We start from the raw sequence: 20392 nt of genomic DNA, 5'->3' as shown, positions 1-20392 counted from the left end.
TGGTGCTGTTTGTGAGGATGTGAGTGAACTTGGGGGTGAGTCACTGGACACAAAACCACTCTAGTCCTCGGGACCAAAGATGATTGACCATTTAAAAAGACCAGGTCATAGCTTTTATTACAAATGCAATATATGGTATAGAAATTACGGATAAGAAAAAGAGAAAATAAAATCACCTTTAATCTCACTACTTAACGATAACCACTAGAGTGTGTGTGAGTACGTACCCGTGGAATTTTCTTTTTTACAGAAATAGGACCATGTTACACGTGCTGCTTTGGAACATTTTCCCACCCGAACAGCGTATCACAAATGACTTTTCAGGTCAATACATTTGAAAGAACAAGAATTTTAAGGCCAATTTTATGTTGGCTTTAGCGTTTTTGAGAACTGCTCTGTCTGCACATGATAATCTGTTCACAGGTCCTCGTCTTTCCTGTTTAGAGATGGCTCAAGTAAATTTTTTGGTTCGCCCTGGGAGACAGACTACATTTAAATCGGATGTGGCTGAATCATGGCCTTGGGTGGTTTTATGAGTGAGTGCAAAGAGGGAAGTCACGTTTTTGACGCCTGGGCAGTAAGGCCGTAACCTGCCTTGTATTACACGTGCAGCTCTCTGATAACATCTCCTGCCTTAGAGCCCGTGAGCATCAGCCAGGCAGGAAGTGGGGTGGAGAGAAGGCAGGCAGGGCAAGGCTTCCGTGGGCAGCCCTCTTCCCAGGCTCCCACGCCACTGGGATGTCACAACGCATGAGGTAAGGCCTCCGATGTTTAGGGCCAGATGTGGGGAGGGAAAAGAGTCTGTGGAAGTGAGTTTCCAACTCTGTACTTAAAAAGGCTAATTGGAAGAGAGAAATGATGGCTAAATGGAGTACAGAGACCCCTGGGGTTTTGAAATGGTTCCGTATTTCAGAAGGCGTGTGCATCCTGGCTGCATGTGTTTTGAGCTTGGTTGGCCTAGTGTGCAGATGTGACTGATGTCGTGGACCTCTGGGCCTCCCTGGTTTATCACCGGAGCCTTCTGTGGCACCCTCCAGGTGTCCCCTGAGGCGAGGCAGATGCCGCTCTTCCTGCTGTTTGTCTGGTAGGTGGCACCAGAAGCCGTGACAAGCGCAGCCCAGAGGTGTGCTGCTGGGAGAACACGCAGCTCCTGCCACTCCTGGTCTCCAGGCGCCGGGAGGGAGGGTGGGCTTGGTGCCCCTGCTTCTTAGGTTTGGAAAAGACGTGGCCCGTGGGGTGCAGATGTGTGCCCCAGAAATGCCTGACTCCCACCCTCTTGTGGATAGGGCTTCCGGAGGGAATATAATTAGAAACGCATGAGATGTCCCCCGCACCTCTGGGGGCTGTGCCTGGTATCTTGGCTTTAGAACAAAAGGCGTTTGGTGGCTGTTTGCAGCCAGAGGCCCCTGGAGGCTGTGGTGGGAGAGGGAGAAAACGGACTTGACTTGCTTATCCTAGACTGAGGCCCGAGATCAGGGTCCCCATGGCCACCCTATGGCAGAGACAAAGCTAAGGCCCTGCTAAGCACACTCAGGGCAGTGACTTCTAGAATCCTTGAGCTCGGAGGGCCCTTCGGCCCGTCCCACGCTCCCTCATCACCTGAGGACGAGGAGTGAGGCTGCTAGGAGCGTCAGCGTGGGGACCGCTGCAGAGGCAACGGGTACCCTGAGCTTCTGGGGCCTGGAAGGAATCAGAGGGGACCTGGTGACCTGCAGTCTCCCCAGGGTGGCTGCAGCATCCTCCCTGGACCTGAAACGGCATCAGAGGCCATCCCCAAAGCAGTTTGAATAACTCTCTGCCAGCCCTCTTGCTTTGTAGAATGCCGAGCTTATGTGTTATATATAAATGGGCATCTCCTGAGGCATTTTTGTTTCTCTGAAAACCAATATTGGCATTCTGGGGGCAGTTCTCAGCTAAGGCATCGTGCACCTTAAAACTATTTGAGTTTTATATCTATGAGGAGGGAGACTATGCAAACAGGAATTTGTGTGGCGATGAAAATTTACTGCTAGGTGATTCTGTTTTTCATTGAAGTATAGTTGATTTACAATGTTGTGTTAGTTTCAGGTGTACAGCAAAGTGATTCAGTTACACATATATATATATATCTGTTCTTTTTCAGATTCTTTTCCCTTATAGGTTATTACAAAATATTGAGTATAGTTCCCTGTGCTATACAGTAGGTCCTTGTTGGCTAACTATTTTATATTGATATATAGTAGTGTGTATATGTTAATCCCAAACTCCTAATTTATCCCTCCCCACCTTTTCCCCTCTGGTAACCATAAGTTTGTTTTCTATGTCTGTGGGTCTATTTCTGTTTTGTAAATAAATTCATTTGTATCATTTTTTAGATTCCACATATAAGTGATATCACACGGTATTTGTCTTTCTCTTTCGGACTTACTTCACTTAGTATGATAAGCTCTAGGTCCATCCATGTTTAAGTGAATCTGACTTAGTTTCCTGCCTACATGGACACACAGTTTATACAGCTGTGTAAGGATCAGGCAAAGAAAAGGGGGCAAAAAAGGAAAACACACAAATAATCCTAACTAGCAGTGCTTTTGTAAAAGCTAGCCATGTTATTCAGTTGTTCTTTTTTGTGTTCGATGTCCTGGGATGAAAGTGGGAAGACTGCCGAGGGCCCCCCGGCACCTGGTGGTGTGGTCCTCACGTCTGTCTGTCTCAGGAGAACTCACACACGTGGCCCGGCTTCCTCCCTCGGCTTCTCCATTCCGTGGCTTCTGTGCCGTCTTCCTGAGGTGTCCTTGTCTGCTGCACCGAGGGGTCAGCTGCCAGTGTGCAGGACAGGTGCTGAGACAGGTGCTCCCGTGTGGAAGTCTCTTTCTGCCGACAGACAAACTTCTTGTAAAACATGGGACAGGGACAGGTTGGGGCATGTCCCTCTCCTTCTCTGGGATGGCTGTAGCCCAATGTCGCTGTACAGGACAGTTGCAAATCTGAAGGGAATAAGCACGGGTCATGGCACCTAAACGTGCCTTTACTTCACCTGGAGTTTCCAGGGAGTGTGGGAGCGGGGTCTGCATGGACCACCTTTCTGGTTAATCTTAGTGACAAAGCAGGGGTGTCAATAGCAGTTTGGCTGTTCTGGAGGAGGGAAAGGGCCCAGAGAGCCCTCGTAGAAATCTCTGCTTGTCACCTTCTGCGTGCGCCCAGCTCACTGCGAGTGCAGGACGGGTGAGCCTGGCCCTGCCCTCGGGGAGCTTGTACTGAGGTGGGGAGTCCAGGAACACGGACTCTTATAAGAGGACCTGGTAAACGCCACAGGGAGGAAAGAACAGGGTGCTGTGGGCAGCCAGCAGGGGTACATCACCCTGGCACCTCTTCCCAGAGGAGATGAAGCTTACAGGGGGTTTGGAAGGAGCAGGGAGCGAGCCAGGAGCAGATCGACGGGCAGGGAGGAGTGAGGGCATTCGAGGAAGAAGTAATAGCATGTGGACAGGTGCCAGTTTGAGCGGGTGTAGGGCTAACCGGGTGAGCTGCAGCTATGAGCCTGTCCCCCCAGGACCCTCCCCAGGGGAGAGCCCCAAAGCTTCATGGCCTCAGGGGAACAGTGGGATGAAAAGAAGAGAGCCGGGACTTTACAACCTGCCTCCTCACCCCAGTCCCCCTGTCGGTTTTCCCCAGAGCTTCCCGAGTCACAGTCACACCAGAGAGTCTGAAGGGCAGCCAAGCACACTGCTCAGACTTGAGATCCAGAGCTGGTGACCTCCGAGGTGCTGGCACGCGCCCAGAGCAGCTGCTCCCCGTGGGGCGGGCGAGCGGGTCTGTTTTCTTTTTCCAGGAGCAGCCCTGGAGATTTAGTTCTGCTGAGGAGGGAGCCTGAGGAATGAGATGTGCTTGATGGCTCGTGGTGGGCTCCCCTCCTCCTGCTCCGTCTCTACCCACTGTGTGTGTGTGTGTGTGTGTGTGTGTGTGTGTGTGTGTGTGTGTGTGCGCGCGCGTGCGCACGCGCGTTTATTCCTGTAAGCACAAGGAGTCAACGGCTGCACACAGGGGGAATGGGGTGCAGGCAGGGAAGCTGGCAGAGCATCCCGGGGTGTGCCCTTGGGGCATCCGGAAGATGCAGTTCAACCAAATAACAATCTTGGGACACCTGCGAAGGTGAATTTTCAGTGCGTTGGCGGTATGTAAAGTTCACATCTCTGCGAATTCTGACGGTCTGCTTTTCCCAGATTCAGCCGGCTCACGGTAGTCTGCTTTTGTTCATATGCACACCTGCTCTGGGTAGCTCTTGGGAATCGGGTCCCTTTACTCTGGTCCGATTCTTGATTTTTGAAAGCTTTGCTGCTCCGTCTCCAGTCCCCTGGCCCCGACCCCTCATGCTCGACATTGAACTTGCAGCAGGATGCAGGGGAAGGCCTGACTGTGAGGTCAAGGCCGCTGGGAGTCTTAACATTTGAGGTCCTCAGGCTGCATCTGTAGAGTGGGGGTGTCTGGGCTCCGTGGATGTCAGTAAGCGGGGATGAGCCCCCCTCTTCCTAGCCCAGAGGAGGGGGCATGTGGGTGAGCCAAGAAAGCCAGCCTTCACAGCGTGGACATGGCCGTGGGGATTTATCTTTTTCTTCCTCTAATCTGTTGAACAGGGGACCCTAGTGGTCAATATGAGGATACCCATGTCTATTTTTTTTAAATTTGGAAATAATTTCAAACTTAAAAGTTGCAAAACAAAAACAGTAGAGACAACACCCGGATACCCTTTACCTAGATTTTCCTATTTTAAAATTTTGCCTCATTTGCCTTATGATGGCTCTGTGTGTGTGTTCAGATTTTTTTTTCTGAACCATTGTCTGAACGTAAGTTACGTCTATCATGTCCCTTTCCCCCCAGTACTTAAGTGTGTATTTCCTAAAAATAGGATGTCCATATCTTTCAGTAATTAGTTACCTGATATTTATATTTGGGATCATATAACGTTATGAAAAGCAGTTTATTATTTTATAAGTTCTATTAAGTCCCCACTGTTTTTCCATGTGATTATGTAATGCCCATGTTCAAACATTAATAGATGCTGGGGACCTCTCAGATTTTCCCTCCTTTTCTAAGTCCCTTTGGATGATGTCTTGAATAGATTTAGTTTTTCAACTTTCACTCATTGTACAAATATTTCTTGCACCCCCTACAATTGTCTGACACTGTGCTTGGTGCTGGGGTTTAAATGTGAACAAGCTCCGACAAGGGTCTCACCTGCAGGGAGCTCCCAGTCTAAGCAAGAGACAGACATGAATCAGATAATTACATAAACCATAAACCAGGGGCCAGCAGGCTAAGGGCCCTGGGCCAGATCAGCCCACTGCCTATTTTTGTATGGCTCCTGAGCCAAGAGTGATTTTTACATTTTTGATGGTTGGAAAAGAATCAAAAGAAGAATAACATTTCATGACATGTAAAAATTAAATGCAATTCGAACCTTAGTGTCCACAAATAAAGTTTTATTGGAGCACAGCCATGCCAAGCATTTCCAGCGGCAGGGTTGAACAGTTGCCGCAAAAACTAGAGGACCTGCAAAGTCAAAAATATTTAGTACTCTCTGGACTTCTACAGTGAAGGTTTGCCGAGCCCCGGTGTAAACACCCACTGAAGTGCTAGGAAGGAGGATTACAAGGGTAAGAGAAGTGGTGTACTAGGGGTCTGTGTGGGGACCTAGGAAAGGATCCTGAGCTGGGAGCTGAGGGAAGGGAAGGCGTTACCTGGAGGAGTGGGTGTGCGTTCCAGGCAGCACGTTCAAAGGTCCTGGGGTTGAGGAGGGTGGCGTTTTCAAGGACTGAAAAGGCAGCTTGTGTGGCAGGAGTAGAGATGGGGGTGAGAGAGATGGAGGCGCTGCTGGAGGGGCACGGGGAGGGGTGTCAACTGCCCTGCTAGGACGACGGTGTGGCCTGGAGGATGGTCGTGGTTAGGGAGGGATCACAATGGGTGTGCGGCTCTGCCAGAGGCCACTGACTTGTTCTTCTTCTTTTAGGTAAAACCTGTTCTCCAGCGTGTTGGCATCCTGTGGCTGGTCGGCTGAAGCTGGGGGGTGTGAAGGATCTGGAAGCTGTCCCGTCCGAGGTGTTGAAACCAAAACAAACATTATTTATGAAACTCTGGCACAGTTGTGTGTAGAATGTCGGCTCCGAATGTCACTGCAGGAGACACCACCCTCTGGACGCCCCTTTAAAATGTCACCCTTTATTCCCTCCTCAAAAAGGCTTTTGCCTTGCTAAGGGGCAAGGGGAAACATGCTGATTTAAAAAATAATTTTAAAGCAACTGCCGACAAAAGTAAAAGAGATCAGAAGTTATCAAGAACCTAAAAAAAGCCTAAAGGATATTCAGCGGCATATTTAGGGTTTCTGACAGTCTGCTCTCCTGGATCTACGAACTTTTAGATGTCTGACCCTTTGTGGTCTTTCTGGGCTTGGTCGAGTTCTGGCCTTTCGTTGGTGGTGGCCGCGTGAAAGTTCAGAGTGCAAGGGGTCGGAGCTGCTCAGCTCGTAGCAGATGTAAACACGTCCTGTGGCTCCTTTGCTTTTCCTTTTTTGAAAGGGTTCAGCAGAATTAGGCATGGCTAGCTCACAAAGAATTCTCAATATCAGGGAGAAACCTAGACCTGTGTGTGTGCATGTGGGTGTGTGTGTGCATGTGTGTGTGTGTATGTACATGTGAGATAATTTCTCCATCTCTAAAGAGAAAAGAAAGTGTTTGGCAGCCTTTGCTTAGTAACATCCATTGTATGTTTCTCTGCCCTGTCACCGTTCTACATTGTTGGTCTTAGAAATGGAATTTTAAAAAAATCACTGTGATAATTTAAATGAATGGTGATTTGGTTGGCTGAACAAAGCCCACTGCCAGGGACTACGTTTGCAGTTGGTCCAGGCCAGACTGGCCTAGGAACCCACCTGGACCCAGGAGGTTACTGCAGGAAGGCCCCTCCCGCAGGTGGGTTTGGGTGGTGGCTTCTCTTGCAGCTCGAGTGCCCGACACTTGCTGGAAGCAGGGCCTCGGGCTGACTTCTCAGGATGATAGAGGCCTCCCATTTCACTGTTTCCCCCGGGTTATTTGCTACAACGGATATCCTTCTGCTAAAGTCTCCTAGCAGCGCCTTTGGGGGCCGGCTACTCTGTTCTCTCTGGAAAGGTGTTTTGTAATTTTTTTTATCATCTCCTCTTTTCTGGCATTCTGCAGGGTTTGCAAATTTGCCTGTTTATTGTCTGCTTCACTGCTTGGGATGAAAACTCTGGCCTTTCCCTACTCGCCCCTATTTTCAGATTTTTCGGTGTCCTGAGAAGGGGCTGCCCTGCTTTGGGGTCCCTGGTTCCCAAGGCCCGCTGGGCATGGGTGCTCTGCAGCCCTGGCCCATCAGGGTGGCACTTCGGCCTCTGCAGAAGAGAGGGGCGGCCACTCTGAGGACAGTGGCCTCCTGCTCCTCGGCTCCCTCCCGTGATTTTGCTTCTTTTGTTGACTTTCCTTCTCCCTTTCTCCGCCCTGTTTGCCAGAGGGGTGGGCCTGCTTTATCTCTACCCTCCACCGTGTCCTCGTGGGCCTGGGTGGTGACTAAACGGGATGGGCCGCCTAGCAGCTGTGCGCTGTCCGGACCTTTGAACTGGAACCGTGGCTCACACTGGCCTTTCCGACAACCGCGTCTGAACCATCTGCGGAGAAGCTGGATTCTTCTGCCTGACGTATGAACGCCGGCCTCTGTCTGCCAGGTGCTCGTCACAGGGCCTGGCAGAGGCGGCCACCAAGAATGACCTTCCAGATGCCACAGCTTTGGCACTAGAGGCTCTTAAATAAAAAACCCTTCTGGCGTGAGCTGTGTATGTATCAGTTTGGAGGTTTTCTGAGATGGAGGCCAGCAAGGTGCCTTCTTTTGATCAGGGATGTGGGCCCGAGGCTCAGAGGAGGGCAGAGCGGGGGGCCCGGGGGAGGTACTGGGCCTGGGGCCGGCCTGGGTCCGAAGCCCTGGGCGCCTCAGTGCTGGGGCTCGGATCGAGCTCAGGGGCCAGGTCCCACCCAGGCCCCTCTGCCTCTAAGTCCTGCCAGAGTGACAAAGTTCTGTGGGATTCCAGAGGTGCAGGGAGAGCTGGTGGTGGTAGGGGGGCTAGAGGTCCCCTGTTGTGGGCAAGGCATTTGTGGTGACCGGTGCTGGGGAGAGTGGGGTCCCAGGCAGAGGGGAGAAAGGAGGGTGGGATGCGGAGAGGAGGCTGCAGGGGGCCTTTACTTTACCTGCATAATCCAGCTCCTCCTCTGCGAAGACAAGTTCCGTTTCTTAAAAGCAGAGTGAGTTGGGTCTCGGGGAAGCAAAGTTGGGCTGGAAGGAATATCGGACCTGGGTGGGATGACTTCCTTTCTCTAATGCCTCCTTCTTTTTGTTCTTTTCATGGGCACTTCAGAGGGGCCAACTTTGGGGTCCAAAGGGACAGCACTGTCCAAATGGATCCCACACCCCCCAGTATTACTGCCTTCCTCCCTCGGTGAAAGATTAGATGTTCCTTAGCTGGGGGCACCCCGATTCCAAAGACCCGGTTCCCGTTCTTTTGCGAGTATTTGGGGACTTGTCAGATCACGTGTCCAGTATCGGCTCTGGAAGGTGTGACCATTATAGAGACATGATCTAGTCGGTGTCTTCTGGGTTCACTTAAAAATAGGACTGGAAGTTATGAGAAAACATTTCAGACTGATTTAAGTAGCAGAATTTTGATTAAAAATGGATTTATTATAAAAGCGATGTTTTCATGGGTGACATTTTGGAAGACAGATAGTTAATTATAAAGAAGATAAAACAAGTTATCCAGATAATAATACCCTTAACAGCATTTTGATGTTCCCCCTCTTCCTTCCTTCCTCCCTTCCTTCCATCATTTATCTGCATGTATCATTTGCAAACATTTATTGAACGCCCACTTACGCTGGACTCTGTGTTAATTGGAAGGCTCGAGAAGCTGAGTCTCGGGGGAAGACCAGACACGTGACCTAGAGGGATGACAGAGCATAAAGGCTGTGACAGGGATGCGAGGGCCTCAGAAGCCTTGACAGGGGAGGGGCCAGCTCTGCTTTACACTACGAGTGGCCTCTGGACTTCTGTGTGAGTGCCTTTTCATGTTTTTCTCTACACATTTGGGTCATACGACCTGATTTTTTCACTTACCATTATGAGCATTTCCTGGTGTCCACAAATATTTAAAACGGTTTTAAAAAGAGCCTTAGCATTGTATTTTGTAGAATTGCACCACTGAGGGACCCCATCTCTGATCTCTACTGGCAAAAGCAAAGAGCAAGAGAGGCCCCATGCCAAGTACAAGGAGTGAGGTCCCTGGGGTCTGAACTGGACCCCAAGGAGAGCTCAGACGACGGCTAGTTTCCTTTCCTCCTTCTCTTTCCTCCTCTTTAGACCCCTTTTGATATTTCAGCCTGAAGCCTGGGGAAGGATGAAGTCTGCCTGAGTGCAGAGCTCGGGTCACCATGGTCCAGCATCATCTCTGCTCACGGCCAGGCCCGGCTGTCACCACCCAGCTGTGTGCAGTTCTGACCCTCGGCTGTCCCCACCCTGGCTGAGCAGCTCAGTGACCGTCCTTGTGTCACTGAGTGGAACCCACAAAGGGCAGCTGCTGCCCGTGTGGAGCCTGTCCAGGGAGGGCAGAGTACGCTGGGGCTCCTGACCCGCGGCAGACCCATCAGAGCCCCACTAGCCTTCCCAGAACCGCTGTGGGCATCGCCTCAGCATGAGCCCCCAGTGGTCCTGATGTGCAGAGACAGTTCAGAAGCACTGGTCTCCCGAGTCCTGTCCTTGAAGCGGCCGTCGTGTGAGGTTTGGATACAATTTTAGTTGTTCTCAGGTGTCTTTCCGATTGTCCCCACACCACTGACTTGGGATGCTGCCTTGGTCAGGCACTAAGTTCTATATCAGACTTTTATGTTCAAAGCTTTTGCATCTTACCTCTGTGGTATTAATGATCATCCTTGGGATGAGGTCCTAGGGCCTGGAAAGAGCCAACCCAAAGCCCGCACCCCAGCAGGGAGCACTGCCAAGCAGGAGGACGCTGGGATGTGTAGGGTGGGTGTGCAGGCTGGAAGGGCACTGGGGGGTCATGGAGTCCAGCATCGTCATTCTACGCTTGAGTAAACTCGGGCTCCCAGAGTTTATGGGAATTCCAACTGTTTCCTCCACAGGAGGGTAAATTCCCTCTGAGCCTGGAGTGTCTGTACCCAGAACCCTAAGCAAGACAGGCAGAGGCCGCTGTCTTCCTCTTTCTCCCGTTTTTCCTCCTACACCTGTACCTCATGGCTTTCCCGCCCCACCTGGCGGGGGGTTGGTGGGATGCTGAGGGGTGTGTCGGGGGCACCCCTCCCCCACGTCCAGACTGGAGAGGGTGTGGTGACTGCCTGCGGGGCAGAGAGTGGATTTGGACCCACCTATAAAAAAACCTCAGATTCACAGTGCCGTGCCACCGAGGGAGACCGCCGTCAGGTGTTTCCCAAAAGCAGTAAGCTCGGTGACTATGGAGTCTGAAAGCCTTGAATTTCACCAAGGGGGACGAGAGTGGCAACCCCAGAATGTTGGCCATAACCAACTGGGGCTGCTCCTGCTGGGGCTTCAGTTGCATGTTTCCTGGTCCGGAGGGCCCTGCCAGGGCACGCCCAACTGAGGGCAGGAGGAGGGGCACGGGTCCCAGTGGGCCCCACTGTGAGGTCCACGGAGGCCAACGCAATGCGAAGATGCACGAGAGCTCACCACGGGAGCCCAGAAAGAGTCAGCAGGCCTGTGGCCTGAGACTCTACATTTCCAACAAGCTCCCAGGAGAGGCCGCAACTTGAAGAGCAAGATCGTAGGTTGCCTTTTTCCTGCACCCTGCTTCGCCACCACTCATGGCTTTCTGAATTCTGGCCCTGGAGGTTTAGGCCACAGGCCCAGCATTGTCCCGGACCTGCCCCCTCTCCTGCAACAGCCCTAGTTACTGTTATGCCTCCTGGATGTCCTGGCCCGAGGGTCACCCGTGCCAACTCGTCCCAGATACTGGAGGCCAGAAAGCAAGGATGAGGATGTCACGCATGTCCTGGAGGAGAGCAGGGACGTGGTGGGGTGACAGTTTCCTCCCCATGACCAAGAGAACCACCCTGTTTGGAGGCTCAGGGTTTCCGAGACCTTGGGTACCTGGGAAGACGGCCCTGATGTCTGAGGAAGGGTCAGCTAGTCTGAGAGGAGGGTTGGTTGTCAACCCACATGGATATTTGGCTCTTCCTGGTGAGCAGGAAGAAAACTTCAAAAAGTACTACAGAGTTTTCTTTCCTTCTCAGCAACCTACAGGTGAAAAAGCTCCAACTCAGGAAGAGAGGGTCTCGCCCATGAGGAGACCAGATGCCCCTGAAGGGCCCACCTGGTACCACAGGCCAGATTGTCCAAGGGGAAATCTTGCAGTGGCATCCATCCCAGCTGGCGCCCTAGTGCCCTCCAGGTGTGACAGGGGCAGATCCCAGGCAAAGTGAACCACAGGTGGGATCGCCAGTAATCGGTGCAGCATGGAAAGGCCAGAGCTTGGGGCAGTGATGGTGGGTGAGAGTTAAAAGAAGGTGTTGCAAGACTCTAGGATCTGTGGTGTAAGAGGTTGGTTTGGGGTGAGAGAAAGACAGGATATGGTGTAATGATAGCGTTTTAGGCCAAATTTGATCACTATCTATACAGGGGAATGGTGACCACGGAGAGGATGAATACAGCAAAGTATTTGGAAACTAGCCAAGCAGTGATGCAAATTAGCTGAAGGAAGAAACAGACACAGAGGAGAGAAAGTGTTCCAGAACCTTCAATGACAACATAGAAAATGCTACAAGTTCAAACTTTGCAAGTAGAGGTGAAGAATCATGAAACGAGTGCAGGAGGATGGTAGACAGGTGGGCAGGGTATTTTAAGTGCCACAAAGAAATTCAGACGTTTGCCTGTGGGATACGCCAAATATGTCAAAAGTATGTGGGGTCTAAAATGCTGTAAGAGAAAAAATAGACGGGAGGCTGTGTAGGTTCTCAGTGGGGTTGGGAGGACAGCAGGGTGGTGGTCCCTGGAGAAGTGGGCAAGGAGGACCCACGGCAGGTGGGAGCTGCCTAGCTCAGGATCCTTGTGAGTGCCCTGAACCGGGGGGTGGAGGTGTGAATGGTGCCGAGTGGGCACTTTGGAGTGACACAAATCTCCATCCAATGAGACATGGCTGTCTTTGAGAAGGGCAAGGTGGCATGCACGCCGCCTCTGTGCACTTGACAAGACAGAGGAGGAGGGTGACAGCAAGTTCGCACACGAGGAAAGCAGCGTGAGCGTCCAGAAGTTCCCCCATCTCTCTTCCCGCAAATGAGCTCACCTGGCACATTTCTCAGCTGGTGTGCCCCAAGGCCCACCTGTTTCTCTCCGGGGTCCCCTGGGCTTCCCCTACCTCCTCCCAGCCCCTGACGTCATCCGCATCATCTTTGATGCGGGAGACATCCACGCCATCTTTGATTCAATGTCTGTCCTCCCCAGCCCCGGCCGCCCCGACCCAGATGCTCACTGGTCCTGGTCACTTCTCCAGCCTTCGTTAAGTCTCGGGACCTCCTTCCTATCCACAGCCCTGCTCCTGTCCCGCTCCTCCCTTCCGGAGCCTAAATTCCTGCGGAGTTTCCTAACGAGTCTCTTGGCCCCTAGGCGCCGCCCGCCGGCTCTGCCCACCTTCAGGGGCTGAGGGGGCGGGGCTTGACCCTGGTGCTGCTTTGGTCAATAAACCTTAAGTGGCTCCCCGTTGCCAACAGATTAAAAGTCCAAACTCTTTAACTGAGCTTGGGAGGCTCTCCGCAGCCTCCTTCTCCTTTAGTTGCCCCCCCGCCACCAGCCCTTTTGTTTGTGTCCAGTCAACCTCCTCAGTTGCTCCTGGACATGCCCCATGCCCCACCTTTCCTTTTCAAGCTCCACTTTTACGTGGTGACGCCAGCCACCAGGAGGGCCGTGGTGACGCTCTGAGAGGTGTCTATTCTCTGAGGTGGCCAGGCCCCGTTGGGATTTAAGATCTAGGGAGCTCAGAGGCAAACCCCCTTTGCGTGCTTTCTTTGGAGACCTGAGGGCTTGTGACCACGGGGTCACCTTGGCCTCCTGGTTTCTGCCTCTGTACATCTGCTCTGTTTACTGGGTCACCCTGGGTGTAAGATGACATCAAAACTCAATCACATAAAATGTTTGGGGGCAGTGTTTTGATTTTCTGGAGGAACAGGGGGTGTTCTGGGGGGGGGCTAACTGTGTGAACCGCAGGCATACGTGCACCCACTTTTAGAAAGGGGTTTTGCATGTTCCTGCTTTTAAACATGCTTTCCATCCTCTTGCCACTGGAATGTCCCCTTGTTCCCAACGTCCAGCCGTCGTACTCTTGCCAACACTGCTCTTTTCGCCCACCCTCTCTTGCCTCTGTGTACTCCTCCCATCCCTTCCCCCACAACCAAAAAAAATTCCAAATCCCCCCGCTTGTTGCTTGCAGTTAGTTCCCCCTCTTCTCTGAGCCTTGGGATGGTCCATTTCAGGCTCTCGGGACGTCACCTCCTGCCCTAAGCCCCGATCACACTCTCCCCCACTGCCCTGCCCCAAGCAAACAATACTCTTTCTCTCAGAAGGTGCCATTATTCAGACGTACCCCAGGTACTTGTTGACATAACTTCAAGGTCACCAGAGCACTCACTGGTCCAGCCTTCCCCATGATGCTCCAGCTTCCAGGAGGCCATGGACTGTTAATTCTTTTTTGTTGTTGTTGTTGTGCCAAGTCTGGGCACTTGGGTGGAGCGACAGTGATCACTTTTGATAGTGACAATAACGGTAGTAGGAGGACCCGGCAGTGAGTGACTTTGGAAGTGTTTTTAGAGTGACAAATAGAGTCAACCAGCACTTTACTATAAGAGTACTCTGAAAGCCCCCGTTGATCCTGAAAAGTCTCGTACGAAAGGAGGAGACAAAAAAGAGAATGAAGTGAGATAAGGGGAGGGGCTCCCAGTATTTGTAAAGGAAGGGGGAGTCCATCACTGCAGCAAAAGCAGGGGTGAATCCCCAAAGCTGACTGTCCTGAGTCTCTGGGCTTCATAGGAAACGCTGTGATTTCATTCATTCACCCTACTCTGGGCCAGGTACTGTTCTAGGAACTGGGAACACCCTAGAGGACAAAACAGACTTAGCTTTGGTTTCCGTGGAATTTATACTAAGCAAAAGACAGACATGAAGCAAATAAAAATCCTGCCATCCTGCTGAGAGCTGCCATCCTGCTGAGAGTCTAAGGGATGATGGAGCACAGGCGGTGGTCAGCCCTGAATTGAATTTGAAGGGACAGGGCTGGACGAGGGAGGACCCTGAGTGAGGCTCAGGAGAAATGGCTACCAGGTGGGGTGTGTCCTGAGACCACCACAGGAGGTCTTTCCTGTCGAAGAGACTGGAGCTGGTTTCCCAGCGTCAGACACCCTCTCCAGGGCAGGGCTACCTGATTCCTAAGAGAGCCTCAAGACTCCTTGCAAAGAAAAATGTGGGAGAAGAGGGTGATGGGTTTTCATTGTTCTAGTTTGGATTCTTAAATTTCACTTGGCAAGAAGAGGCCTCTAGCAACAATACAGTTGATTTCATAGAGAACCTGCATCTGGATCCAGTTTCACCCCAGAAAAGGGAACAGTGAAGGCTCCTTGCAGCCTGGGGAGGGGTCAGACATTTCAGCATCCCTGCGAGGTGACTCCCATGAGTCTTTTTAGGGAGGGGGACCCGCCAGGAGTTCCTGGTGAGAAAGGAGTTATAGGATGGCTCTTTCTTTGTAGGAAAAGTTAGAAGCCTAGGATGATGTTATCTTTTTCCAGACATGACTTCTCTCTGCTTCTGACACATGACTGCTGGCAGTACCAGACAGGACTACCATCATTCAGGTTCACAGCTTGAGGTCCCCTGAATCAACTCGATGACAGGAAGCTGAGCTGCAAGTCCCTGGAGGACTGGCTCATTCTAGTTCACCTTTACTCTGAGAGCATAGCCCTTCAGGGTTAGGGTAAAGGAGGTAGGGGAGGGCTCGGTAGGGTCCCCAACTTTGGTGGGTACTGTGCCGTGGCTTTTGTATACAAACCCATTGGAAGCACAGATCTGTTTCTAAGCAGATTTAGCTGAATCCTCAAGGCAAAAAAAGCTTCGAGAGCTGGGTTTACTCTTCTGGGTTCTCTTCTCTATAACTCTGCCCAGTAATTCCCCACTATCTTGTTATCTCTTTGATGCCTTTAAGAAGATTGTTCATTTTATAATATTCTACCATTTTTAAAACAACAACAACAACAACAACTGTCTTCAGGGAATGGTTTCAATGGCCTAGTGGGCAATTTCCACCAAGGGAAGTCTTAGTTACTTCTCTTGGTACCTCCTTGACATGGGACTTCTTACCAGCTTCAGAGATGCCCACCGTGGGAAAACAGTATCCAGCAGAGCTGGTGTAGGGGAAGGGCAGAGGGAGGCAAGCTGGGCCCTGGGGCAGGGGTGGAGGCTGGCTCATCTGGGCCTTTGGGGCAAGAAGAACTCAGAGGGACAGCCTCAAGTCAGAGCCCTTCCCAGGAGGGTTTGAAGGGTCCAGCAGCTGGGCCACCCAAGGAAGCCTCTAGACCTGGCATCTTCATTCATCAGCTGTTGAGTCCATGTTTCCCTCAGGAACTTTGGGGATAGGAACAGCACAGAAGGAAAGAAGAGGAGTCAGGAGTGCTGGAGGCGCCTGCAGACCTCAAAGGGTCAGAGAGGAGGGATCAAATAGCCTGCAGATATAAAGAGCTCACATATTTTTAGGGGACTCCTGCCTAAGCATTTAGGTAGGGTATTCTGGGTTTTATTTCCCCCTGAACTTAGGCAATGTTATAAAAAGAGAGGCCCAAGTGGAAATCAAATTACATTTACATTTCTTCAACTTCACTCCAATTATTTTCCCATATACTTATATATGTATTCTTTCTATCTATCTATCTATCTATCTATCTATCTATCTATCTATCTATCTATCTATCTATGTTATTGTGGTCAGCTTATGCCCTCTGACCTATGGCCTGCTTCTGCCATGTCTCACGGACAACTGTGCCAATGATCCCTTCTTTGGCAGAGGATACATTGTATTTAGGTCTTTCTTGTTATCAATATCAAATAAGGAGGAAGAGAGAGGCAATGAGGTTGCTGAGTCCACAGGGTCTAGATGGTGGCCGGGAGCTCGGGAGACTGGAGGTGAGCCTGGGAGACTCTGGGACAAAAGCCGAAGACAGGAATATTTTCTCTTTTGAGTCAAATGCTGCACACTCTGTAATGTTAAGTCTTCTCCACAAAAACCCACACTTCCTGCAAATTTACAAATTCCTCTGTAGGCTTGGTTTGGTTGAATTTGAGGTTCCTGCCATCTCAGTCCTACAGCGTAGCTGAGGGCACGGATGGGTTTCCTGAGGAACGTGCTGTCATTTATCTGAAACTTCTCCTATTCTGGGACCTTCATGTGGCTTCCAATGTTATAACTAATGCTTTGAAAAACCTTTTATGAGCATCTTATGATTGCCTTCGCTTATCATTTCTCAGGATAGATTCCTGAAAATGGGATCTCAGGGCAAAAGTTTTTGGTATATTATATACCATTTCTTTTGTTTTTTCTACAGAGTTTGTACCAGCTTGCAAACCAAGAAGCTGCAGATAACATGAGTCTCACCCAGGTGCCCCTGTTAATGTGCCTTGTCCTGATTCCATACTTCCTACATTGTCAACTCCATGTGTGTCCTGGAGACAGCCCAGGAGGAGAGAGGAGTCGGGGTTGTTGGAAGGGTTTGCAGACCTCAGAAGATCAGAGAGGAGGGTGAAGATACCAGGGAGGTATGCCTACAGCCCATGCTGATGGTCCCTGGGATGGAGTCTTTCTCCTTTTCTTAATGATTACCTTGGCCTTGGAGTTGATCAGTTTTGGATACCAAGGAAAACCAGGCTTCTGAGCTTGCAAAGCCAGGGTGGAGGTCCTCCTGCCCCCCCTGGTTCTCCCATGGCCTCTAGGGAGAAGGATGCCCTTTGGTAGTGAGCCAGCCATCAGTAACCGGTAACCAGTAACCACGCCTTCGGCAGCTCGGCTGGCAGGGACCCTCCTCAACTTCGTAACTGCACAGGACTTGATTCATTCATTCATTCATTCATTTCACAAATATTTACTGAGCACCTACTGTGTGTGTCAAGCCCTATTTTGAGCTCAGGGGACACTCCGGCCTACAAAGCAGATCAAAAAAGCCCTGCCCGTGTAGATTTCATACTCTTAGGAACGTTTTCCTGCATGAGGATAACGTTAGGAATCTTTCACTCTTTTAAGCCCTCGGAGTAGGATTTCCCTCTCCCTGTGCTACACAACTCCCCCCTCCGCCCCGCAGGTTGACTTGTTCCTGAACAAGGACGGCTCCCTCCAGAACTTGTATTTGCCAGCAGCTTAGGGTGCATGGAATTTCTTTAGCTTCTATCACTAGCCTTTGTGGGCTGAGCAGATCCCTTTATTAAGTGTGGACCTGTGGGGTGGGGCAAGTTGCGGGGAAACCAGAACTCAGTGTTGGCACCAGCAGGCTTTCACCGGAGGGAGGAATGCGGGGCTCGGGAGGCTAGGGGGCGGGCTGGGGTCCAGTCAGATGCAGCATGTGGCATACTCCCTGGGTGGCCCAGATGTCAGCTAAGAGAGTTATAGAAGAAGTTCATTCAGCCCAATATTAGGACCTGAGATGGTGACACGGCTGGGGCTTAAATGTCTATCTTCAGAAGGCCGCAGCGATTGAAAAAAAGACTTGATCCAGTCGTAAGTATCTTCTGGATGCATTCATTTGCATCTTTCCGTTACACGGATTAAGAAATGGGATGGATCACATATTTGCATGATTGCAATTTAGCACTTCTCAAAATGTGTAAATGACTGAGCTCCCTTAAGAACAGCAGGGCTGCTGTGCAAGATGGGGGGGTGGTCTGCTGGATGCGCCCCTCCTGCCTGTCCTGGGCGGGGGGGGGGCACCGCATCATCTGCAGCCTGTGGGATCCCATGATCACCAGTGCTCCAGGCCACAGGTCAACAGAAAACCCAAAGCACGCCTGAGTTTTCCTGCCCCTTTCTGGAAGGGGGCTTCTCACTGTCCCCTGGCCTCAGACTCGTGCTTGAATTAGCAAATGTGAAATGCAGCTCCTTCACCATTCTCCGCAGACAGACCAATCCCACCAGACATTTCTTGGTTCTTTCTGCAGACTTGGCTGCTTCACCGAGGCAGGGAGGTGGGAGTGGCATGCTGAGCCACAACCAGTCATCAGGTACATCACAAGCAGGGCCCCTCCCACCAATAGCTACTTCTCCTCCCCCAATCCTGTCCTGTGAGGAGGGGAAGTCCTCCCCTGTAGGTCTAAGCTTGCATGTGCCAAACCCTTAATCGCACTCAGCCAGGTAAAGGGCTGTCCATTCACTGAGCTACCCACGCCCCCAGGAGGTAATGGAGGTGATGACCAGAACTCTCGGGGGTGGGAAGGGCGAAGACAGCTGGTGCGTTCACAGCACAATATCTTTTTGGGGATGCAACACACCTGTGCCTAGTCACCTGCTAAATCTGGCTGTGAGCCCCACCGGCACGGGGGCTCAGACAGAGTGTCAGTTCTGTCTGAATTGACATGGAGACACGGCTCTGATGAGGGCAGGGCTGGCGCTCCATCCTCTCCCACTCAGAAGCTAGCTTCCTGGGAGTACAGAGGAGCTACCTCAGGTCTGGTGAAGCTCTTGAGTCCCAGAGTCAGGGGCAGACAGGTGAGGCCAGGGTGGTTTCGTGCCTGCCTTGAGGCAAGATGTCCTCTTCTAGATAAGAGGGCGGTTGGTGCATCTTCTCCATCTGCCACCATGAATAAATAAAGCAGTTAGGGAGGGTCCCTCCCCCACCCCAGGTATGGACATATTTTAGGATATTTTAATGGGGTCTGGGGAGAGGATATTCTTCAGGTTCAATGGTGTGCAACATGCCGACACATGCTTTACATGTGTTTTAAAAATGTAAGCTCTAGAAGCATCATAGAGGGCTCATGAGGGCATCTTAGCAGCTGTCCAAGGGTGAGTGTCTCTCCCCAATCCAGGTGCCCCCTTGCTTTCCTACTGGTCATGGATGACGCTGTGCTGACAACTGTAGTTTTCTTCCTAAGACACAATCCTCCTCCAAAGGAGCATTCTAAGGGTGGAGAGAAAGCACCAGCCCATCCTTCCAGAACTTCTTCGTTTTTCTGTTTTATATGTGCCACATTAGCACCGTGTCAGTATTCTCCAGGGCTTACAGAAGGAGCTTGGCAGACAGAAATCCGTTGGGTCTCTGTATTTGATTGCTTTTTTGGAGCCCAAGAAAGGACGCCATTGTTTCTAAGAGGTCACTTGAAACATACATACAGCTCACAATGTCAAGACTGGCGTGAGGCTGGACATCCTGAACCCCTGCTCTGGCCCCTACACCCCCAAGCTCAGCAAACTCCTGTTAACTGCTTCAGTCAGAATCAGACAAGGTGTGCCCCGAGCTGGGAAGCAGCTGGGTCAAGCAGGAAGAAAGGGCAGAGTCCAAAAATAAACTGTTGATACTTATCTATTATATGGCAGCTGCACTGGGGCAAGGGCTGGCTGTTTCCTCTGTTCTGTATACAGTTCCCTTTGCAGGACTTGGTCTACCTGGGAGGCTCTCAGGAGATGTTTGTGGAATTGGAAAACAATCCCCAATTAGATGCCTCCTTAGAGCGGTTTTCCAAGTCTGCCTTCAAATTCAAATGGAGAGAGCTTCCCTGGTGGCACAGTGGTTAGGAATCTGCCTGCCAAGGCAGGGGACACGGGTTCGAGCCCTGGTCAGGGAGGATCCCACGTGCCGCGGAGCGGCTGGGCCCCTGCGCCACAACTGCTGAAGCCTGTGCGCCTGGAGCCTGTGCTCCGCAACAAGAGAAGCCACCGCAATGAGAAACCCATGCACTGCAATGAAGAGTAACCCCTGCTCACCGCAAATAGAGAAAGCCCGTGCGCAACAAGGAAGACCCAACGCAGCCAAAAAAAAAAAAAAAAAAATTCAAATGGAGATACACCGAACAAAGTTGACACTTCTGAAAGATGTTAGAGAAAGTTTATGAATGTGTAACCCTTCATGTAAATCACTACCTAGTTGCCTCTTTCCCTAGGTGGTCAACACCCATATTTATTTGTAAATAATTGTGTATCTAGTCACTTAGTGGACCGATAAAGGAAAACTCAGGTCTTTGAGATTATGTTAGGGTAGGCCAAACTGCTAAAACAAATAGACCCAAAATACAATGGCTCAAACACAATAGATGTTTATTTCTTTCTCACATAATAGTCCAGGGCCATAGTTCCACAATCTTGGAACTGGAGGAG

The 20392-nt window shown here is 51.0% G+C and overlaps 1 protein-coding gene across 1 annotated transcript in view; it reads left to right on the top strand.

The window, feature by feature from the left end:
• The window catches only part of FAM174B (family with sequence similarity 174 member B), a 32932-nt gene extending 25101 nt beyond the window's left edge, over nt 1-7831 (top strand). Inside the window, exon 3 of the mRNA XM_007165022.2 lies at nt 5984-7831. Coding sequence (XP_007165084.2) covers nt 5984-5987 — 4 coding nt within the window. The 3' untranslated portion in view covers nt 5988-7831. The remainder of the gene's footprint in view (nt 1-5983) is intronic.
• Nucleotides 7832-20392: the final 12561 nt, after the last annotated feature.

Source organism: Balaenoptera acutorostrata, chromosome 3, assembly GCF_949987535.1.
Source record: "Balaenoptera acutorostrata chromosome 3, mBalAcu1.1, whole genome shotgun sequence".
Classification (NCBI taxonomy): Eukaryota; Metazoa; Chordata; class Mammalia; order Artiodactyla; family Balaenopteridae; genus Balaenoptera; species Balaenoptera acutorostrata.
Note: the sequence above shows the minus strand (reverse complement) of the source record. Positions and strands in the feature narration are given on the sequence as shown.